Below are 19,224 nucleotides of genomic sequence, written 5' to 3'. Positions count from 1 at the left end.
AAAATTCAGTGCTAAAATTTGCCATGTGAATACTAAAAAATATTTTTGTTATAACACTAAAGCCAAGGAATTATGTTCCCACCTCCTGCTCAAATGCAGAATTTGATACTAGGCAGTTCTAGCAAGAAGGGAAGATGAGGTTAGGAGACAAAGGTAAACAATTGTTTAGCATGTCAGACTGAAAAAATACCATTAGATTGTGCTTAAAATCTACTAAGTCTCTGTATTCTTCATTTACTAGTTTATAATACAATATCTGTAGGATAACAACATAAAATTATATTTCTTTTTAATGTCACATCTCTGATGCAAAAAGACTGATGGAAAATCTGCTATTTTGTTACTATATTTACTGATTAGAATTATCGCCTTGTTTTTGGCTTTTGGCTGCAATGCTGTGGGTCTTCAAATACTGTGATGTTATATGTATGCTCTGTGCCTTCATTTATGAACTCACATATCTGTACCAAGTGTTTGGCTTTGAAGCTGCATGTGCAGAGGTAGTATACAGAGGAGAGGAGTTTCCCTTTGGAGTCCAAATAAATCATTATTGTAGGTTGGGAAACTTAAGTCAAGCCGAGCTTGGGAGGGCAGTACTTGCTTCCTTGTTTCTGGTGGATCGGACTTCTCCCAGGTCACACTAATTCTCTACAATCACCCATCTGTACTTCTCGTTCTCCTAATCCGCCTTTTCCCACTTGCTGACTTGGAGCTTTTCTCACTTGGCAACGTTCATCTGTCTCCCCAGAGTATCAGATATCTTCCGCAGCTTCTGATGCTCTTTAAAGTAATCAAATAGCAATAGAAAAAAAAAAATAAAAGGAGATAAACTTGATAGTATTTATTACAGTTTGAACTACAGTTTTATGTGTTGCTACATTCTGACAAATGCACTTGATTTTCTCTCTTTATTCAAGGATATCTGATAGGAGGGGATGTTCTGAGGTTATTGCATGGTCACATGGATGAATGTTTGACAGTCCCTTCGGGTGAACATGGAGAAGAGCAAAGAAGGTAGGTTTCCAGCTTATAATAGAACAATAACAAATGTTGCAAAATCAATATTAAGTGTCACTGGTAGTACAGATATTTAAAGGATATGGTGATGAGATGTGTTACTCTTAGGAAGGAATATTGTTGAGATGAACTTTGGACATGAGCCTCTTGCAGTTTCTTTTCAGTATTGTCCAAGCCTGATTTCACTTACCAGGTGTAAAAGCAACAAGGATTGTTGATAACTTATTGTTGTCTTTACTGCCTGTAAAACACTGTGAATGAAATGTGTTGGTTTCTTTACCGCTGTTCTTTTCTGTAATTACAAAAAATTCCTCAGGGCTGGGTATGCTAAGAATATTACCCAGCCCTTCAAGGTCTCTTATCTGGACACTGATCTCAGGTTCATCTGTCATGGTAGTCTAGAACTTCATTTATGGTTATTTTCTTGACTAAAGGAATCCTAGAATGGAAGTAGAGAAGTGATGACACATCATTATGTGTCTCTCTCGGTTAACTAGTAAATCCGAATGGTGAGAAGACTAGCACTGCAAGTGGCATGTCTCAGTGGAGTGATTACATGGGTGAATCAAAGTCCTGCTTATTTGCTTTAATAAAATATACCCTCAGCTTCTTTTCAGTAGGGCAGTGTCATATGTTTTATTCCTACCTTCAGCCTGAAGAAGGTTGCTAAATGATAATGTTGATTTTGGAATAGTTTGTTTAATGCAGCATATTGATTAGCTTTGTTTCCATGATAAAGAAAGTGTTATTCATTCATTTCCAAATGAGTTTTCTTGGTTTGCAAATAAAATTTCTGCCCCTATTTTGCTTTTATTTGTAAAGAGAAGAACAAGACACTGGAAGCTCTCATAAAATATAGCAAAAATCTTCTATATATTTTTAAATATTATTGAGAAAAACTTCAGATTTTTCTTCTACAGCTGCTAACCACCCTTCCTCGCTATTTCTCATTTTTAAACAGGGGAATAGTTTTTGAACACAGAAGATTTTTCAAAATGTTGACACTTAAAATGTGATCAGTTCATGTTTAAATTTAGTTACTATGTAATAGGTCCTTTACATCAAGGAGTTTATTATTGCTATTATTATTCTCGCCCTGAAAGTGACTAAAAGATAAACAGGTAGGATCCTATAGTGCTTTCTCTTATTTCAGTTTAAATCCTTCAGAATACCATAAAAAATTATAGTTGCAGTATAATTGTAGATTTATAGGATGATTAAGCACTTCAGTAATAAACTTCAATGCTAACTAAAAATCTATCTCTACAAGAGCAATATTATATATAAACCACAATAAATGAGTGCGAAGTATCAACTTAAGACAAAAATTATTTGATCTGCTTGTGCATTTAGGTGATGAATCTTTGTATCCCATAACATGGGAAGAACGGGGTTTATTTCTTAAGCTGCAGACCAGTACCATGAACAGACCAGATTGCTATTCTTTCTGCAGTGTCTGTCTTTTCCACTATCCATCTAGTACCCCAAAAGAAGCAGAGCTAGTAGACAACAAATAGTACCTATGTCTTTGTCTTTATATTTCCTGGTAGCAATACTGAGAAACATTGCTTCTCTGTGCTTCGTTAAAAAACCAGATTTGATCTTCTGAAATTTTCTTGTTTTTAAGGAGCTTTAATAAACATACAGAATAAAAATAAGTTTAATCTTTTTTTTACATTCTCCTTTTCTGAAGTTCTTCTATTGTTTTCTGAAATCTTAAAAATTATTTTTACTTATAAACTAGAATAAAATCTATGGCTACTAGATTTAATTGCTCTGTGCCCCATACTTTCTCCTCTTAAATTATTAATAAATGTAGTTATGGCTTAAAACCTCTATATTTTTGTCTAATTAGGACTAGTTAGGACTTTTGGTTATTCAATATGTAAGAGGATAATTTGTGTCTCCTTTCAGTTTTCAGTATGTATGCATACCTTATTTTGATGCATGGTATTTAACCACTAGTAGAATTGTATTAAAAATACGGGTAAACTTAGCAGGAAGGAAATGGTAAGATAAATTATTTTACCTTTCATTTTCATTGACGTTCCGTAACTTCTGCACATAAGGCATGGTAAAATATGATATATTTGGAGTATAAAACTTCCATCTGAATATGATGAGAAGCTTGTTAATTTGAGGGTGCCACAGCACTGGAACAGGCTGCCCAGAGAGGCTGCAGAGTCTCCTCTGGAGACATTCAAAATCTGCCTGGACGCATTCCTGTGCGACCTGGTCTAGGTGAACCTGCTTTAGCAGGTGGGTTGGACTAGATGATCTCCAGAGGTCCCTTCCAACCCCAACCACTCTGTGGTATTATCCTCTCATTGCCTTTTGAAATATCCTGGTGATAGATTGCTGTGGTTGTGCATGGTTTGGTTTGTTCCAGCATGTGCCTGAAGAACAGCTCTGAATGGCGGCATAAAGCAACACTGAGGAGTTCCATCTCTGATATGCCCCACTAATTCCTCTCTCTTATTTTAATTTGTCTGCGAAGACCTCTTCTTTCTGCCTTTTCAAATAAATAAAAGATCAGACAGTCCTAAAATAACAGTTTTATTCTGTAATGTCACCTGGTATGTAATTCTGGGAATGAATAAATGGTTTTGATGTGAAGGATCCTCCTAAGCAGTTTCTAAAAATAACTGCTGTTTTTCTCTATTCTTAGAGCATTGATACAGTTACATAAATATGAGCATAAAAATGTTCCAAAGATTAGCAGAAGTCTAAAATAAAACACATGTTCTGAAGCTGTTTATATTCTTGCAGAACAGCATGTAGCACAGTGGAGGCCTGCAATACAGTGACAGTGCAGATACTGTGTTGATGATTACAGTACCTAACAAAGTGTCCTCCGAATAAAGGGTCATCCAGATCTGCACTGGAAGAGGCCTGAAACACTGGCAGAAATAGTAATTTTTTCTGATTGTATACTGTGTTGTTTCCTCACTTAATTGTTGAACTTATGTGTTCCCCTCCATGTGGTCCTTAAATTGTGCTACTGTGATCACTAGAACATGGGATGGGATCACTATGTGTTTGGATGAGGGACTTTGGTATTGAGTGCTGAGATGCAATTACACAGTGAGCAGTGGAAAAAGAGCAGTGTTCAGGGCCAGCTTTGGACACAGGCAAAGCAGGTATTTGCCCGAGGTGAGAGACTGGTTAGGAGGATGATTTAGTTTCCTCCATCCAAGAACCGAGATCCAGAAAGCTTCTTTGGCCAGCGATGGATAGCCATGGTGTTGGTTGTTGCATGCACAACCCACTCTGGACTGTCTTCTGGCCGTGGGCCCTCAATTCTGGAAGGAAGGGCAGCTGGCACAGGACTGCAGGCTGCTCTGGAACAGAGGCTTCTCTCTTGCCTCCTCCCTCCTGCAGCTCTCAGAGGCACCTGCCTTCTGCACTGGCAGCCGCAGATGCAGCCGTACCGTGGGGATACACACAGAGTGCCCAGGCTACTGATTGCCAAGGCTGTTGTGTCTTCATTCATTTAAATTTGCAGTGAAGAGGGCACCTGGATGGACTGGTTTTCTGCTGCTATCCAGCTGAATTTGGTCAAAATCACTGAGGAATCTTGGGTTGTCTCTGATAATGCCGCCTTTTATGTAGTGATACTTGGCTCTTGATTTAATGCCAGTAAGACATTATTCAGGGGTTCATGTCTCTGAACTATAAATAGTTTAAGACAACTTTGAGTATTTGTGTAGTGGGAGGCTCAGAGGACTGACAAACAGATTCTTTCAAGAGAAATAGTAAAATAGAATTTTATGGCCTGAACTATTTTATTTTCTTCCCCAAAAGGTCTAGCTGGGATCAGAAACCTTAAAACAAGTTTTAATAATGGTAGTGGCTTATTCATTACACAGAGGTCTCTAGGCTGGGGGGCTCTTCTCCACTCAGCAATGTACTTTTCCAGTTTGAAGTAGATTCTCTCTGAAGTTGATAGACTTAGTTTACTTTGTAATTATAAAGCATTCCAACTGGAAGCAGTGCAAATAGAGATGTTTGTGGTAATATGTTGGTTTACTAGATATTGCAGTAGGGGAAAAAAAAAAAAGTGGTATTGTTTTTAAAACACCACAGGCAAAGTGGGCATAACCCTAGTGTACTTTTCACTCACTCTGACCCAGATGAAGAACATAAAAGGAAGAGGCAAAGGTTTAACTATGTGCAATTTCTCTGAATTAAATATAATTTACTGCACAATCTCGTTAGGATGCTCGTTAAAGGACAGTGTTTAAAACCATGTACATAGAATCCTTAAACCGTGTTTTTATGATTTAAAATGCCTTAAACATCTATAGTAAGCTAGACCTAAATTTGAAGTGTTATTTCTGGAGTTTTTCAATTCATATTTCAGAAGCATTATTAAAAAACAAATATAGGTATAGATATACAGAAGATGACATGATATAATCAGATTGGTATTCTTTGATTCTATTTATCTTCAAAGCCAGGGAAACTTATGCTGGGAGTCTGGAGGTTTGTTTTTTTGTATTTGTGTTTTTTGTTTGTTTTTGTGTTTTGTTTTGTGTTTTTTTGTTTGTTTTCCTTGTTTTTGTGTTTGTGGTTTTGTTTGTTTGTTTTCCACTTACAAATCTCCAAAAACTAATGGCAGATCGCAGGTGGAAGTATGTAATTTTTTTTTTTTTTAAATTTTTTATAGGGTTTTAATACTTTATTATACCAACATCATTCATGTTATTTTAGAACTTAAAGTCCACACAGGAATAGGACAGTGAGTATTCATAGTTCCCAGTGTGGAAGGGGTCCATGAATGTTCCTTTTGCAACTAATTTGCATTTTGACTTGCAATATGTATTTTAAAGTGATGACTGCAGTGCAATTTAGACCCTTCAGAATATATCATTACAGAAAGAAATTGTGAGAATGAAGTGCTCATGCTTTTTGCAAATTATCACTGGAGGTGGAACAGACTCCAATTTCTCAAACCATCCAATCAGAATAGGCTTTCATGAGAGATTGTATTTATGTAGCTTAATTACAGAATCAATTTCATCATTCCTGCTTTTGAGGGTTTCTTTGAGTTAAACATGTTGCTTTAAGTGTTTTGTAAATTATATTGGACATTTTGTGTTAGTTTCAGAAATGGATAGAACAGGTTTTAAAGTGATAAAATTCAAAATCAGTGCGATCTAGCCAATCCCAGCTCCTTTTCACTTTCCTTTCCATGCCATTCTCTTTAGACAGGTTAAAATACAGCCTTTGAAATGACATTATGAACTGGTGAGGTCTGTTGTACCCAGAAAGGCTGGGATCTGGTGTGTGTGAAGGAATATTTATGACTGAAATGTGAACTTGATAAGTTTTCACCCAGCATAACTCAATAACCTTTCCCACGAGCCTTGAACGGTAGTGGTTGTTCATTTATAAATTAATTTGAGAAAATCCATAAAGCTCTTTAATGATTGATTTTTCAAATTAAAACCAGGACAGTCTTGCCTGTCATTGAAGGGAGCAGAACAATTTATTTAACTTGAATTTCAACATCATATTTGGATTTATTCATTTGTGTATAATCCAGCTACTATATTATTACATTATTTGTGCTGTATTTATGGTGCCATATTTATGATTCATTCCAAGTTACTGAGCTTTTCTCCATTATTTCCTTGCTATGGAACTTAGGATTTACAGGTTCTTGAACCAAGACTACTTCAGCAGTATCAAAATGCTGTCTTTAATGTAATTTATTTTAGCATCATTTAATGCCTGTTTATAGACAGTGAACTTCATCGAAATTATTACCCTCACTCTGGTCAACAATAGTTTTATAAGAATATCAATTCAATGATGATTCTCCAGAGGTTTTGGTACTTGGTAAGTCTATTTTAAACCTGTATAATTAATTCATTATTGAAATTGGAGATGAGAGATTTGGATATCAAACTTTCTTTTTAATGCTTACTGTTGCTTTGCCTCTACATCACACCTCAGAAAACCAGAGGATGAGAGTGCTTGGAACAAACAAGCGAGTGTACCATCTGGTCAGGGCCCGTGGGGTGCAGGGGGGCTGCTATGCTGTCCTTGGGGCTGGAATTACAGCCCGAGTGCTGTGAGACAAATTGGGTGGCAAGTTCCAGCTCTAGTGACTGTTTATATTAAGGAAAATTAAATAGATTAATGACATTGTCAGGAAAAGAACGATGTTTTGAATTTAACTTAGAGCCATAGGTCAGACTTCAATGACTTCATTACACCAACTAATTACCCAAATTAAAGTTTATAGTAGAGATGAACCGAAAATGTTCAAAGGTTCTGAACTCCTTATAGATATTGTAATTTGAAATAAAAGAGGTTAGTATCCTTTTTCCATAAATGTAGAATATGCAAGCAAAGTGCTTTGGAAAGCGTAGAAAAAAAATCAAGAACTAGTGTTACAGGTATAGCTCAGAAGCTGTAAAGTATCCTGAGCTTTCTAGGGGAAGACCAACATTCATTGTAGCTTTGGTTGTCCTTTCTTTTCCTGCAGTTATTTAGTTTCCTCATGCATTTACATTACTTATAATTTCATAATTAAGTTTTGCAATTTGTAGGTTTTCTCTACTGTTTCAAGAGTAACGTGGATCTTCTGTACATTTCACAACTCAGTTCTTCTTTTTTCCATTGTATCAGTGCAAAACTGTAGTAACTCTTTGAGTTAGTCAGAGGATTTTTGCTGGTTATTCACATATTGTTAAAAGCAATGTTTCATTTGACCTAGTCCTATCAGAATCTGATATGGTTTATCAGTATCAGTTTCCAGAAGGCATAAAATGTTATACATTACACTTCCTGTTCAGCACTGAACTGTTGTCAAGAGTGTATAGAAAGAAATGAGGTGTATCTTATCAAATAATGTTTTTATATAAAGTAATAATGTTAGTTTGAGCAATCTCAGAGTAGTTTACTACATCTATTTTAATGAAAGAAGTTAAGAAATGACCTTTAGATTTCTTAGACAGAATAAAAAGGTATGAGATGATCAAGGTTATGAATTTGCTCAGCTGCTCTGAGGCAAGGGTTATTATGCACGCTGTTATGGTAAAGGCAATGTGACTTACCCTTCAGTGAAGAGGTATCTTTTATTCAAGCCACCTTTTCTGTAGAGAAGACAATATCTCGCTAAAGACACAAGACCTTGCACCCTATTCAAGTGCTTTGTGCCAACTTGTATTTTGCAGCATGTGTCTTGCCCGTGCAAAGTCTTCCTGTCCATCCTTGACCCTGTTCTCTGGATTTCTCCTTCTGCTTCCCTGTAGGGATCCTTGATCCCTGGCCCTCCTGTCCTCAGCTCTTTTTGAGTCCCCTTCCAGATTACTGCCACTTATTCTTTTGTTGAGGCTTTGCTGCTGCCTTTTGGACTTTTATCTCTAAACTGCTATCACTATCTTTCTACCTTCACTCCCTCTGTTGCTGCTGTACCCAGTCATTCATGTGGAAATAAGACACAGTCCCAGGATTCTTTTTATTTCCTTTGGTAAACTAATTGCATGGTTTTATTTAGGATTTCCTCTCTTCGTCTCTTTCCCATTTTCTCATCTTATATGAGCATTCCAAGACTGATAGCTCCCCTTAGAAAGAACAGAGAAAGGAAATAATGGATGGACAGTCACATAGAAAAAAACGTGAAGAAAACCCATGAGAAGCCATTCTTTTAAGTTCGCAATGGAAGGTTGTGATGTTTAAAATTACACTGATCCGACTGCTATGTGTAATCCAAAGCTAACTTCAAAAGAGTACTCAGACTGAAAAACTGGTGACAGCTTCTGGGTTTCCACTGTGAGAAAGAATTTAATCCCTGAAAAGCAGAAAGGTACCAACCTAAAAATGAATTATTCTGATTAATTTAAGCCTTTGCTTTGACTTGATTTCTCATACGTTTAATGACTTGAAAACTGCTGAATAAAATTGTTAAATTTTGTATTATGCGATTGCAAGAATTCCAAATGCATTTTAATCAGTGAGGTTCATATTGAAATAGGCTAGGATGTAATCAGAATATTTTGACTTAAAAAAAACCCCTTGACAACATCCCCTCAAACAACCCACTCACTCCTCCGACCCCCAACCCAAACAAATGCAACCAAGGTGACATCTGATCTGTTATTGTGTACATATTACAACATAAACCCAGTCTCTTAGTTGCAGAATAAAAATTTGAACAAATGCCTGAAGAGAAGAGAAAGTGTCTGAACAAAGAAGCAGCTGAGTGCAAGATGTTTTAGAATTTGCTTTTTACTGTACTAATGAAGGTCAATTTCAATTAAAACATTAGATTGATTTTGAATTTCATTCCCTTTTGTGAGACAGATATGAGAAACTTACATCTGTCACTTGCTCCTACAACCACAACCATTGCAACAAATGACTAAGATAATGCATGGAGAAAATAGTGGATATAAGGTGAAGGGAAGGATTTTGTACGTGTTTATATGTACACCTCTAACTTCTTTTTTGTACGTGAAGCATATGCCAGAATTTCTGTTTATACATGGCTCATGAATATTCAGTATAAATGGTTCTGTAAGTGTAGTGAGGAATATTTATTTTGTATTTTGATTAATTTTTCCCCTGTAATTTGTCATCTTTCATTTACAAGGTCTGGGAGTATTTATTTCCTTGATACTTAGCATATTCTAAGGTGGATTTTAGTACATCTATAGTCTCATGTGTTGTTAACAGTACTAAGATGTATATTCTAACTCACTATTTGATTTGGTTTTGAGCTATCTCTTTCAATGCTGGGTTTTTCTCTGTGGTAAGCATTCAGTCCTTCTGTCTTATATCCACAGGAGGACTTTGGAAGCTAAAGACTGGTAACTATTAGGTACCTGATGCCAAAATGGTGGTCCTCAAAAAACTACTAACAAATGATGGGAAATGCCTACAATTTCAGTATTAATATTCCTTGAATTTATGTCTCTGGCTATTTTTGGCAGTGCCTGATCTTGGCTGAAGATCACATTTACTCCATCCGTAAGTTCTTCCCAGATCCATAGGACAGGGCCATTCTCTGGCAGTGCTCCCTGCAGTGCCTGATCTGATAAGCACAGTGACAGCATCCCTTTGCACAAGTGACTCCTGTATTAATTTCCCCAAAGGAAAAGGCTTGATGTCCTAGGGCAGAAACAAAGGTGCTGGAGGGAAGCAATCCAAAGAATGGCAGCCTAAATCTGGACTGGCAGAACTTAGTACTCCCCACGTTCCTCAGTGTTTATTTTGAAGAGAAGCCAGGTTACCTACTCAAGGATTTTGTGGATCCAATGTATATCACTTATCTCTGTGTAGTATGGAGGAAATACAAAAACAACCAACCTTTTTTTCAGGCTTGTTTTCTGGAAGCACTCTAGGTTTCTGGATATATGCATATATGTTAAATATATATATAAAAATATATGCATATTAAAATTTGGAAATAGGAATCTGTTGACATCTGAGATATGTGAAGAATGTATCGGTGTGGTTGTGAAACTTCGGGTGCCATGATAATAAAATACAGTGCCAAATAGATGAACTTTCATAATTCAGTGTAGTAACTTGCATGGTTATTTTAGTACTATAACCTCTTACAAAACACTGCCTTTCTTGTGAGATGTATGCGGTGATCACAAATCTTTATTATCATTGGATGTTTGCTTTTGGTTAGAATCTAGAAGTATTGTAATTATCAGGCTTTTGATTTTTTTTCATAGATTCTCTCCTTAAAACACTAAGATGGCTAAGCAAACACTGTATAGATCTTGTAATGAATATCACAATAATGGTTGCTAAAGACAATTAAAGTTTGAGTAACTAAGTCTGAAGGTTTAATTGATAAGAGCTGGCTTTGAATCTGATAACCTTTGAATCTGGCAGTTGCAATAATTGTTTTGGCGATCTTAAAATGAGAGATGCAGTTCAATGAACAAATAGATATGATGGATTCTTCCAACAGAGCTGAGCATTTAGTTTGTGCCTTTGTTTGGTTTTCAGAACTGTCCATTATGAAGGTGGGGCTGTGTCAATTCATGCTCGTTCCCTTTGGCGACTAGAGACTCTAAGAGTTGCGTAAGTAAAATTTCTCTCAGAAGAAGCAGTCCATTTGGCAGGCCACGTTTTGTGTAGTAAGAGTGTTCCTGTAAAACCAGATTCCTAACTATAAAACCAGACTGATAATACTAAAATAATCTTCCAAAAGTGCTCTGTTTCGCTTCCATGAAAAATTAAACAACTGCCTGAGAGAGTGTGTGTTAACATACAGGCTATGGATTTTTGTTTTGCTGAGGTGGTTATAGCTGTCAGTGAATTCACAATTTACATTTTTAACATCCTTAAAAGTAGTAACTAATGTGTCACCCCCTAACTTGGTTAAGCTATTTGGAAATCTTTGAATGTAAAAATTTACAGAAAAAAATGCTACTTTGCATTGTTAGAAGTGTTGGAATGATAGTAAGGAAGCGTGTCTTGTTTGTTGAAATTGCACTGTAAAATTGCACTTAAATTGTATTACAATATATGCTTATGATAAAATTTCTAGTGATTAATGATTGCCTCTTAGAGATTAAATCATGGCAGCACAGTGAAAAGTTACGCTCTAATGATACTGTGTGTGCATTTTCTTTAATAGGATGATGTTAAATGTCATTGATAAGTCAGTGAGATTTTTGCTTTGGACTAAAATTGACCTTGAGACTGCTTAAGTGACAACAATGGCTTTTAATATTCCTCATTGCAATGTACCTCCCTAATAAGCAGTGGTACTGGAACAACATGGGGATTTGAGAAATTAGAGGTTTCTGTTATGAGTGTTGTATACCTCACTTTGACAGGCATTGTATTCAAGTTTTTGAAGGGCAAACATTTGAACATATGTGAATGAGAGGAATTGTGAGAACCATCAAAAGAACTAAGCAAAGTCAGTGGTAATCTTTCTTCTTAAGGCACATGACTTTATTACCAGGAAAAAAAACCTGCAGTTCCCCCATCTCCCTGTTTTCCTGTATGATATTCTAATAGCTATATACATTCACTGCTGAATAGGAGCCACATTACGATTCATGCCAGTGCTTTGATTTGTAACTTAGTGTATGCATGCCTGAAGTCCTCCATCAATTCTAGTCCTTTCCAGAGTGACTGCAGGTATAGTATTACTTTTGTTAATTTTATATGATTCTGAAGGAATCATTGTTTCTGAACCCTCATAACAATTGCCTGGGCTGTCTCCATGCACAGACTGCCTCTTGGGATGCGCTGCTATTAGATGCCAGATAATATGGCTCAGCATTGCTTTCTTTCCCAAAAGGTGACAGGGATCATATTCTCACAGTGAAGAAAAGAACTATTAGTAGTCAGACATGGCTTCAGAAGATACTGCTCAAAAAACCTTTTCTTGTAAGTGCACATAAATTGTCCTATTTCCTATCTGGCAGACGTGAAGTAGGGGCATGGCTCAATTGCACCACATTTATTATTTCTTTTTTCTGGTGGTCTGTAGCTGTTGGGTCCAAGAGAAAATTGGATCGGGCTAGAGAAAAGGCAGCTCGCCACCAAGGCCCCTGATATGAAAGGTGCAGAGCTGATGTGTTGTACCAGACCCGGCAACACAATAGCTGAGGATCCTGACCTGACATTTTACCTAACTGAGAAGCAGAAGTTGTGCTAGAACACTGATACTTAGATGTGCTTTTATGGAGTGTACTGACTTGGCTGTGTAGAAGACAGAAGAAAGTCAATGTATTTCTGAGATACAAAGCATCTGTATTTCCTTCCTCCCCAAAGTCCTTGCCCCTTGACTTTAAACAGAAGAGACTATTTAGTTTGCCAAAGAATTTAGTTGAGGGGAAAACCTCTTCATTCTTTTGACTGCTTTCAAACCAATAACTAAAAAGATTTGGAAGTTTAAGTAGTGAAGAGTAATAAATCTTGTTACTAAACAGAAGTCAGGTGTTGCTCTTGCATTTTAAAAACTGCAGTTTAAAAATATCTGCCAATTTGGTTTTGCATACTTTGCATGCAGTATGGCCAGCTCTTAAGAACACACGCTTAAACAAATGGATATTTGTATTGAATAGGTAAGTGCTTTAATCTGCATCAGGGAAAAGGAAAATGACTTAAACATATGAAAGTGCTAACTTAAGAGATTTTCAGACTAGTACATAAATACATACAAAACATGTGCATAAAAACTTTTCGTGTTTTTAAATGCTGTACCTGGAAATACGTTAAATGCAAGTGAAAACAAACAGTGGGAGTAAGTTTATAATGAGGTTAGTTCATAAAGATGTGTTTGTATATTTCATTGATATTATGTGAACATTTGTTCATAATTTTAAGCTATTTCAGGCCAGAATAAGCATAGAGAGTTACTAGTATTCGTGGAAGTACGTCAGAATCTTGGAAGTATGTCTCAACTCCATCATGATGGGTGTTTTACGAACAGAAATGTATGATTTCCTCTCCAAAAAGCAGTGTGCACATGCATCTAAAGTGTAAACTTTTGAAGAGATAAGACGTTGTGAAGATCCAGGGAAACATCCTAGCTGTTCTAATTTTCCAACCTAAGAAATATTCAGGAAGCTTTCTGAAAAGGCTATGTGAAATGCATCCTCCTTAGTAACCCTACACAAGTTTATCTTCAGGAGTTAATAAGGAAGAACAGAAGAGCTGACTTCGCAGTTTAAGGCAGGAAGTTAGAAACCTGCAACTTGTATTTCAGCTTGAGCAGTCCTTGGGGAGCTTAGAAAGAAAAATCTTTGCCTTTTTTCCTTCATTTCCTCTCATAGAAATGAAGAATGTGAACCAGTCTTTGTGTAATAATTTTTAACATTTATTTTAGGAGGATTTTTATTTATTTATTTAGCTGTTTAATTTTTTTTTGCACACTGTTTACAGTGTGCCTAAAGCATTCTGACTGCTGAAAGGAGAGTGCTCTGGGAGAGGGAACAAACACGGCTGCTGGCAGATGAACTGTTGGAAGGGGAACTGGCAGCTCCGAGCTTTCTGTGTGCAGTATAAGCCTCCTTCTCCATAGGCGGTTTGTATATTCACTCAAGGGGAATTCAGTCTGAATCCAGGCAGCCTGTGCAAAGGAAGAGGTTAATTTTATTTGTGAGAATGGTTTTATAAGAAATAACCAGCATTTAGAATTTTATCCTTTTCCAACTAGTTGGCAATATAATATACTTTAAAATATTTTCACGAGTAGTTATCTGTATGTTGTTTTTAAAAAAAAAAAACCCAAATGTTTCCTATGAACTTTCTTAGGTGGAGTGGCAGCCACATTAGATGGGGACAGCCATTCAGACTAAGGCATATAACAACAGGAAAATATTTAAGTCTCCTGGATGACAAGAGTCTTCTTCTTACAGACAAAGAGAAAGCGGATGTAAAATCTACAGCATTCTGTTTTCGGTCTTCCAAGGTATGGAATCAGTGCAGCATCAATATAACTAGTAGTAATTCCAGTCTCTTTGGTAAGCAAAATTTATGTATTTCCTATTGCATAAATTATTGGAGCCTTCTACATTTTCACTGACTCAAAAAACAAAACTCAGTGTAAATAATATCTATAAAGGTTGTGTTTGTTATTTTCTTCTTTTTTTTTTTCTTTTTCCTGCTTGCCAACTTTTCATCAGTTTTCTCATTTTTCTGATGAACTTCTTTGCTGCTACTCCACTGCTTGTATCTGTTGGCTAACATAGGAAAAATATATAGTACTGTGGGTTATTTAAATTAAATTGGAAAATCAGAATTTCTTTCATCAGATACTGGTCTAATTTATAGTTACCATAGTTTGAATTTTTGTTTGACACCTTCAATAAGTGTTTCAAGTTCAAAAGAGTACCTTGTGTGTGGATAAATAATTTAAAATAATACTATGGTGAATTCTTTAACATCTTTTGATTTCTTGTACTTTTCAACTGCAGCATGTTGCTGAAAATAAAGTTCTTAACAAATTTTCTTTGAAAATATAAGATGATAATAATAATAATAATAATAATAATAATAAACAGAACTGATCAGTAACATCTCTGTAGCATTTACTTAATTTTTAATTATTTGTCTGCTTGGGAAGATAAGAAATGGGTATTTACCTGAAAGCAGGTATATAGACTTTCACACTCTGATAATGGAGATTAGTTCAGGTGATTGTTTTGGGACCCAGACTATGTTTTTTTAGAAAATCCAAAGAAATACTTAAGTATTTTAGGACAATGCAGTGCAACTATATTGGGGGATTCCTGTTGTGCTTACTATAAATCTCAACAGTTTTTCTCCTTTGAAGCAAGAGGGATAAAATAATTCATTCACTGATTCTCAAGATGGAGTTTTCAGTGACGGCTACCCCAAAAAGAGTGGCACAATATACTGTGCTCTACTGTTACATGGATTATTTACCCCCCAAAAATACTTGAAGGCAACGATTGTTAGCAATAGAGAGAGTATCTTTTTTTGATATGGAGAAGGTGGTTTGTCTGTTATCTGAGTAGCATATGCACAGGTGTTTCGGAGATTAGACAATGATGTATTTGAAGTTTCTTAATTGTATTTTTGTTGTTGTTGTGTTTGGTTTTTTTTGTTTGTTTGGTATGGTTTGTTTGTGTTTTGTGTGTGTGTGGGGGGGATGTTTTTGTTTTTCCAGCCTGAATTTTGAAGTCTTCTTTGGAAGTATTTTTAATATTTATATTTTGAAGTAGTTTTGTTCCACCATGTTCAAAATAGTTAACATTTTTTGATTTAGTTGTTAAAGTGACTAAAACTCTCCTATGCTGAGCAGGGCAGAGATAGAAGGCTTTGGGCATGTAGAAACATGTTGTGGTTATCAATTATTTAAGTAACATGGTAGTATTTTAAAGAGGGGTCTATAAGCTAATCAGCACATGATAGATGTAATCATACTGATATTTAAATATGTATTTGCAGAGAAACTTGAAGTTTGGAAGATCATATTTGATGTTAATTTTATGGATATCAACATTCATTTTAACTAAAGACTTATTTGGAAGGAATTCTGGAGATACCACAGAGATGGATTGTATGGTTTGCTCTTCATTCCTGAGGATTAAACCAGTCTCCTGTTTGGGACTTTTTAAAGGAGTGTCATGATTCATTTAATAAGGATACAGGCATTACAAATTTTTAGTTGCCTGACCTGTCTGGAAAACAGCATTAAATAAATATTTCAAAATTATAGCAGTCCTAGAAAGGCTTCTGTAGAGAAGTTAAGCAGCTTCAGGGGTCTCTTTTCCTCCAAGCATGTATGGAGAAACCAGCCAACCTTTCAGTTGTGTGGTTGCATGTAGTTAGCCCCAAATAATTATTCCTGGGTAAGAGGCAGCCCGTAATCTTCTCTGTTGAACAGAGCTTTAGTATTTGGGAGTATGTCAAGTAACTGGATCTTTCTTAGAGCAATTTTGGTCCTTTTTTGACACAATCATCATTCTTCCTTCCACTCCCAAAAAGAATGATGAAGATCCCACTTGTGCTATAGATAAGTTAGCTCAAATAGGCAAAACCAGATATGAGGGAAGAATACTTTTATTTGCAATGTTAAAGACTTAATTCCTTCGGGCATGTGAGTGGATGATAATTTCAATTTCTAAATGAAAAGCAGCTTTCATGTTTGCTTAGAAAAATATAGAAAATGTATCCCTTGTAAATCTGAAGATTCAGATGCAAATGTAATGCTCAACATTTGTTGTTGGTTTTAGTCTTATTATTTGCAAGGGGCTTACTCATAATTCTAAACACATTGGCTTGCCAGTACTGCATTGAAAAAATAAGTGTAAGGTAAGCAGAAAGCTGAAGTTTTTTATATCTTATATGAATCAGATGCTTATCTTATATGAACTCAGATGCTCAAAATAACACACGCTTGCACACATACACATGTACTTTTTTTTTTCCCCACAAACTTCTTGTGCAGAAGTTTAAAAATGAGATCAGAAACTTCTTATGTGTTAAATTTTTTTAAATAGCTCAGCAAAATAAAGAAATAGGAAAGCTTAAAATCATCAGAAGCCAAAAAGCACTCAGAAGATGTGGGTTTTCTGAAGAGCTAAGAATCCTTTCATTTTGTTTCTGAGAATTGGGCTTTGTGCTCTAGTTATCATATATTACTCTAATAATTAAATGAAAATTAGATTAACCTTTAAAGCATCTGCAATTCAGAAAACTCTTTTTTTTTTCTCTCTTGGAGTCTCTATTTATTCACCACAGGATGTCCGCAGACATCTATAATTTATTCCCCAAATATATGACTCTTGTATAGACTTGAATTTGTAGTGATTCATTTCTGTGGATCTTTATTTTTCCTCTCACTTTTGCTAAATATCGATTATTTTTGATAAAAAGCTTTATCTTAACACCACTTTTCCACTGAAATAAAGTAATTTTACTAATGTAGAAATGTTTATACATTCTGTACAATGTCTGCTTTTCCTGTCCAGTCTTTTCCACTGGACAGAAATTTTAATAGAATTTCATGGCCTTTATTTGTATCTTCATCTGTTTCTTCATAAAATTTCAGAGGAAATATATTAAAGTCAGCTTGAAAAGCAGTCATCAATTAGCTTCTTCCAGTCAGTGAGATCTGCTAGAATGTCAGTCCTGAGAGAAGGTATAGGTTGGGTCGTATGACAAGAGATAACACTGAAAAGTCAAGTCTTAAAAATGGGAGTCCATTTTGGAATGTTTCAAGGAATTAAACAGAAACATTAGAATGAAAAAACATATTGAAGGTGAGGCTGCTTAGAATAATTTTTTTCAACATTAAGATAAAACCATTGAAAATTATTTTGTCCATTTAGTGCACAACAAATACGGGTAGATTGGCGTGTGTTCTTGTATGTATGGAATAAAACCTATTTATAAGGAGCACATCCTTCTGGAGAAAATCTGGCATATTGTTCAATAAACCTGTTCATTTCCAGTGCATTCTTGGTGCTCCACGTGACTGAGGTGGTTTACAGACTGTTGCAAAACCCAGTTGTTTCTGTTCATTCCGGTGTCATGAATGAAGATTTTTGACCTTTGTTCAGAAAATGTTGATGGTTTAAGAACGGGCCTAGACTGCAAATACAACTGAAGGTTTTATTTGTAAATATGCTGTAGGAAGAATTAGCGGCTGATTGTGTAGTGACAGATTATGGTAAGATGGTAGTGGACTGGAAATTTGCATCGTATGTCTATACCAAAATGCGATTATTAAATGGTGCCGTGGAGATTTCTGATGTTTTTCAGATCCTGTTTTTTACTCATGAACTGTTTTACAGTAGCTATTGAGTTGATATGTGCTTTCTCAACTACCTGCTGTTTATTGGCATGGATCCAGCACTCCATTCAAATCTCTCTCTTCATAAAACATCTGTAGTTCCTGTTCACTCCCCAAAAAAGCTCAATGTCTTGAAGCTCCCAAATGAATGTTCCAATGCCTGTTGCCCCCACACCACCCTCTGGCTTTTAATTTCTCTCCTGCATTTAATCCAACTTTTACTGTATGCTTTCCTGGCTACTATGTTTATTTTGCAGGAAAGAGCTCAACTTAATGTGATTGAATTCAGTCTGGACTGTAAATCTACATGCAGATTTGTCAGTGTACTTACATAGGTGGGGACAGAGATCTTGTTTGGCAAGTTGTTGGCACTGCAATTTTTATGCTAAGTAAATTTAGTGTTAATTCTAATCAGAATGAAGATTTCATCATCAAACCCCTTCCATTTCTGTTGTAGTCAGTACATTTTAAAGCATGTATGGAATAATATTTTAAGTTAATTATTCCTCATTTTAAGTTAATTATTCCTCATGTTATTGAAAGTGCTTTATGGTAAAAATTATGAGTTCATATATTAATATTTTAAGAAATTAGTTGTGAGGAAGAAGACTTGCGGAAAAAAGATTATCTTACAAGGTAGAAGCACAGTATCTTCACATGGGTTCACACTGTCTTCTCATTATGAAGATGATTCAAAAGACTGGAGCTGTTATGTCTTCAAATGATAGCAGGACCTAATTTATTTTTTCCTTTATCATCATTTGTGTGCAATGTCCTATTTTAAGTACCATTTCAATTTCCAGTTGTTATTACAGTCAGGTTATTTGTGATAGCTTTTGAAAGAACTGGATACAACATTTAGAGAGATAATATGAACAAAATAATGAATTAATAATTAAATAGAAGCACACAATAGCTCAGTAATTGACATAAGATGTATTTAATAAATC

At 35.6% G+C, this 19,224-nt stretch overlaps 1 protein-coding gene across 13 annotated transcripts in view; it reads left to right on the top strand.

Annotated features, from left to right (window-relative positions):
* Positions 1-19,224, top strand: part of RYR2 (ryanodine receptor 2) — a 395,394-nt gene that overhangs the window by 165,575 nt on the left and 210,595 nt on the right. For all 13 annotated transcript variants that reach the window (XM_071806259.1, XM_071806250.1, XM_071806253.1 and 10 more), the window contains 3 exons: positions 918-1,014; positions 10,996-11,070; positions 14,266-14,422. In XM_071806259.1, coding sequence (XP_071662360.1) covers positions 918-1,014; positions 10,996-11,070; positions 14,266-14,422 — 329 coding nt within the window. The remainder of the gene's footprint in view (positions 1-917; positions 1,015-10,995; positions 11,071-14,265; positions 14,423-19,224) is intronic.

The sequence above is a fragment of the Patagioenas fasciata genome, chromosome 3 (assembly GCF_037038585.1).
Source record: "Patagioenas fasciata isolate bPatFas1 chromosome 3, bPatFas1.hap1, whole genome shotgun sequence".
In the NCBI taxonomy this organism is placed as follows: domain Eukaryota; kingdom Metazoa; phylum Chordata; class Aves; order Columbiformes; family Columbidae; genus Patagioenas; species Patagioenas fasciata.
This window is presented reverse-complemented; position numbering and strand designations above follow the sequence as displayed.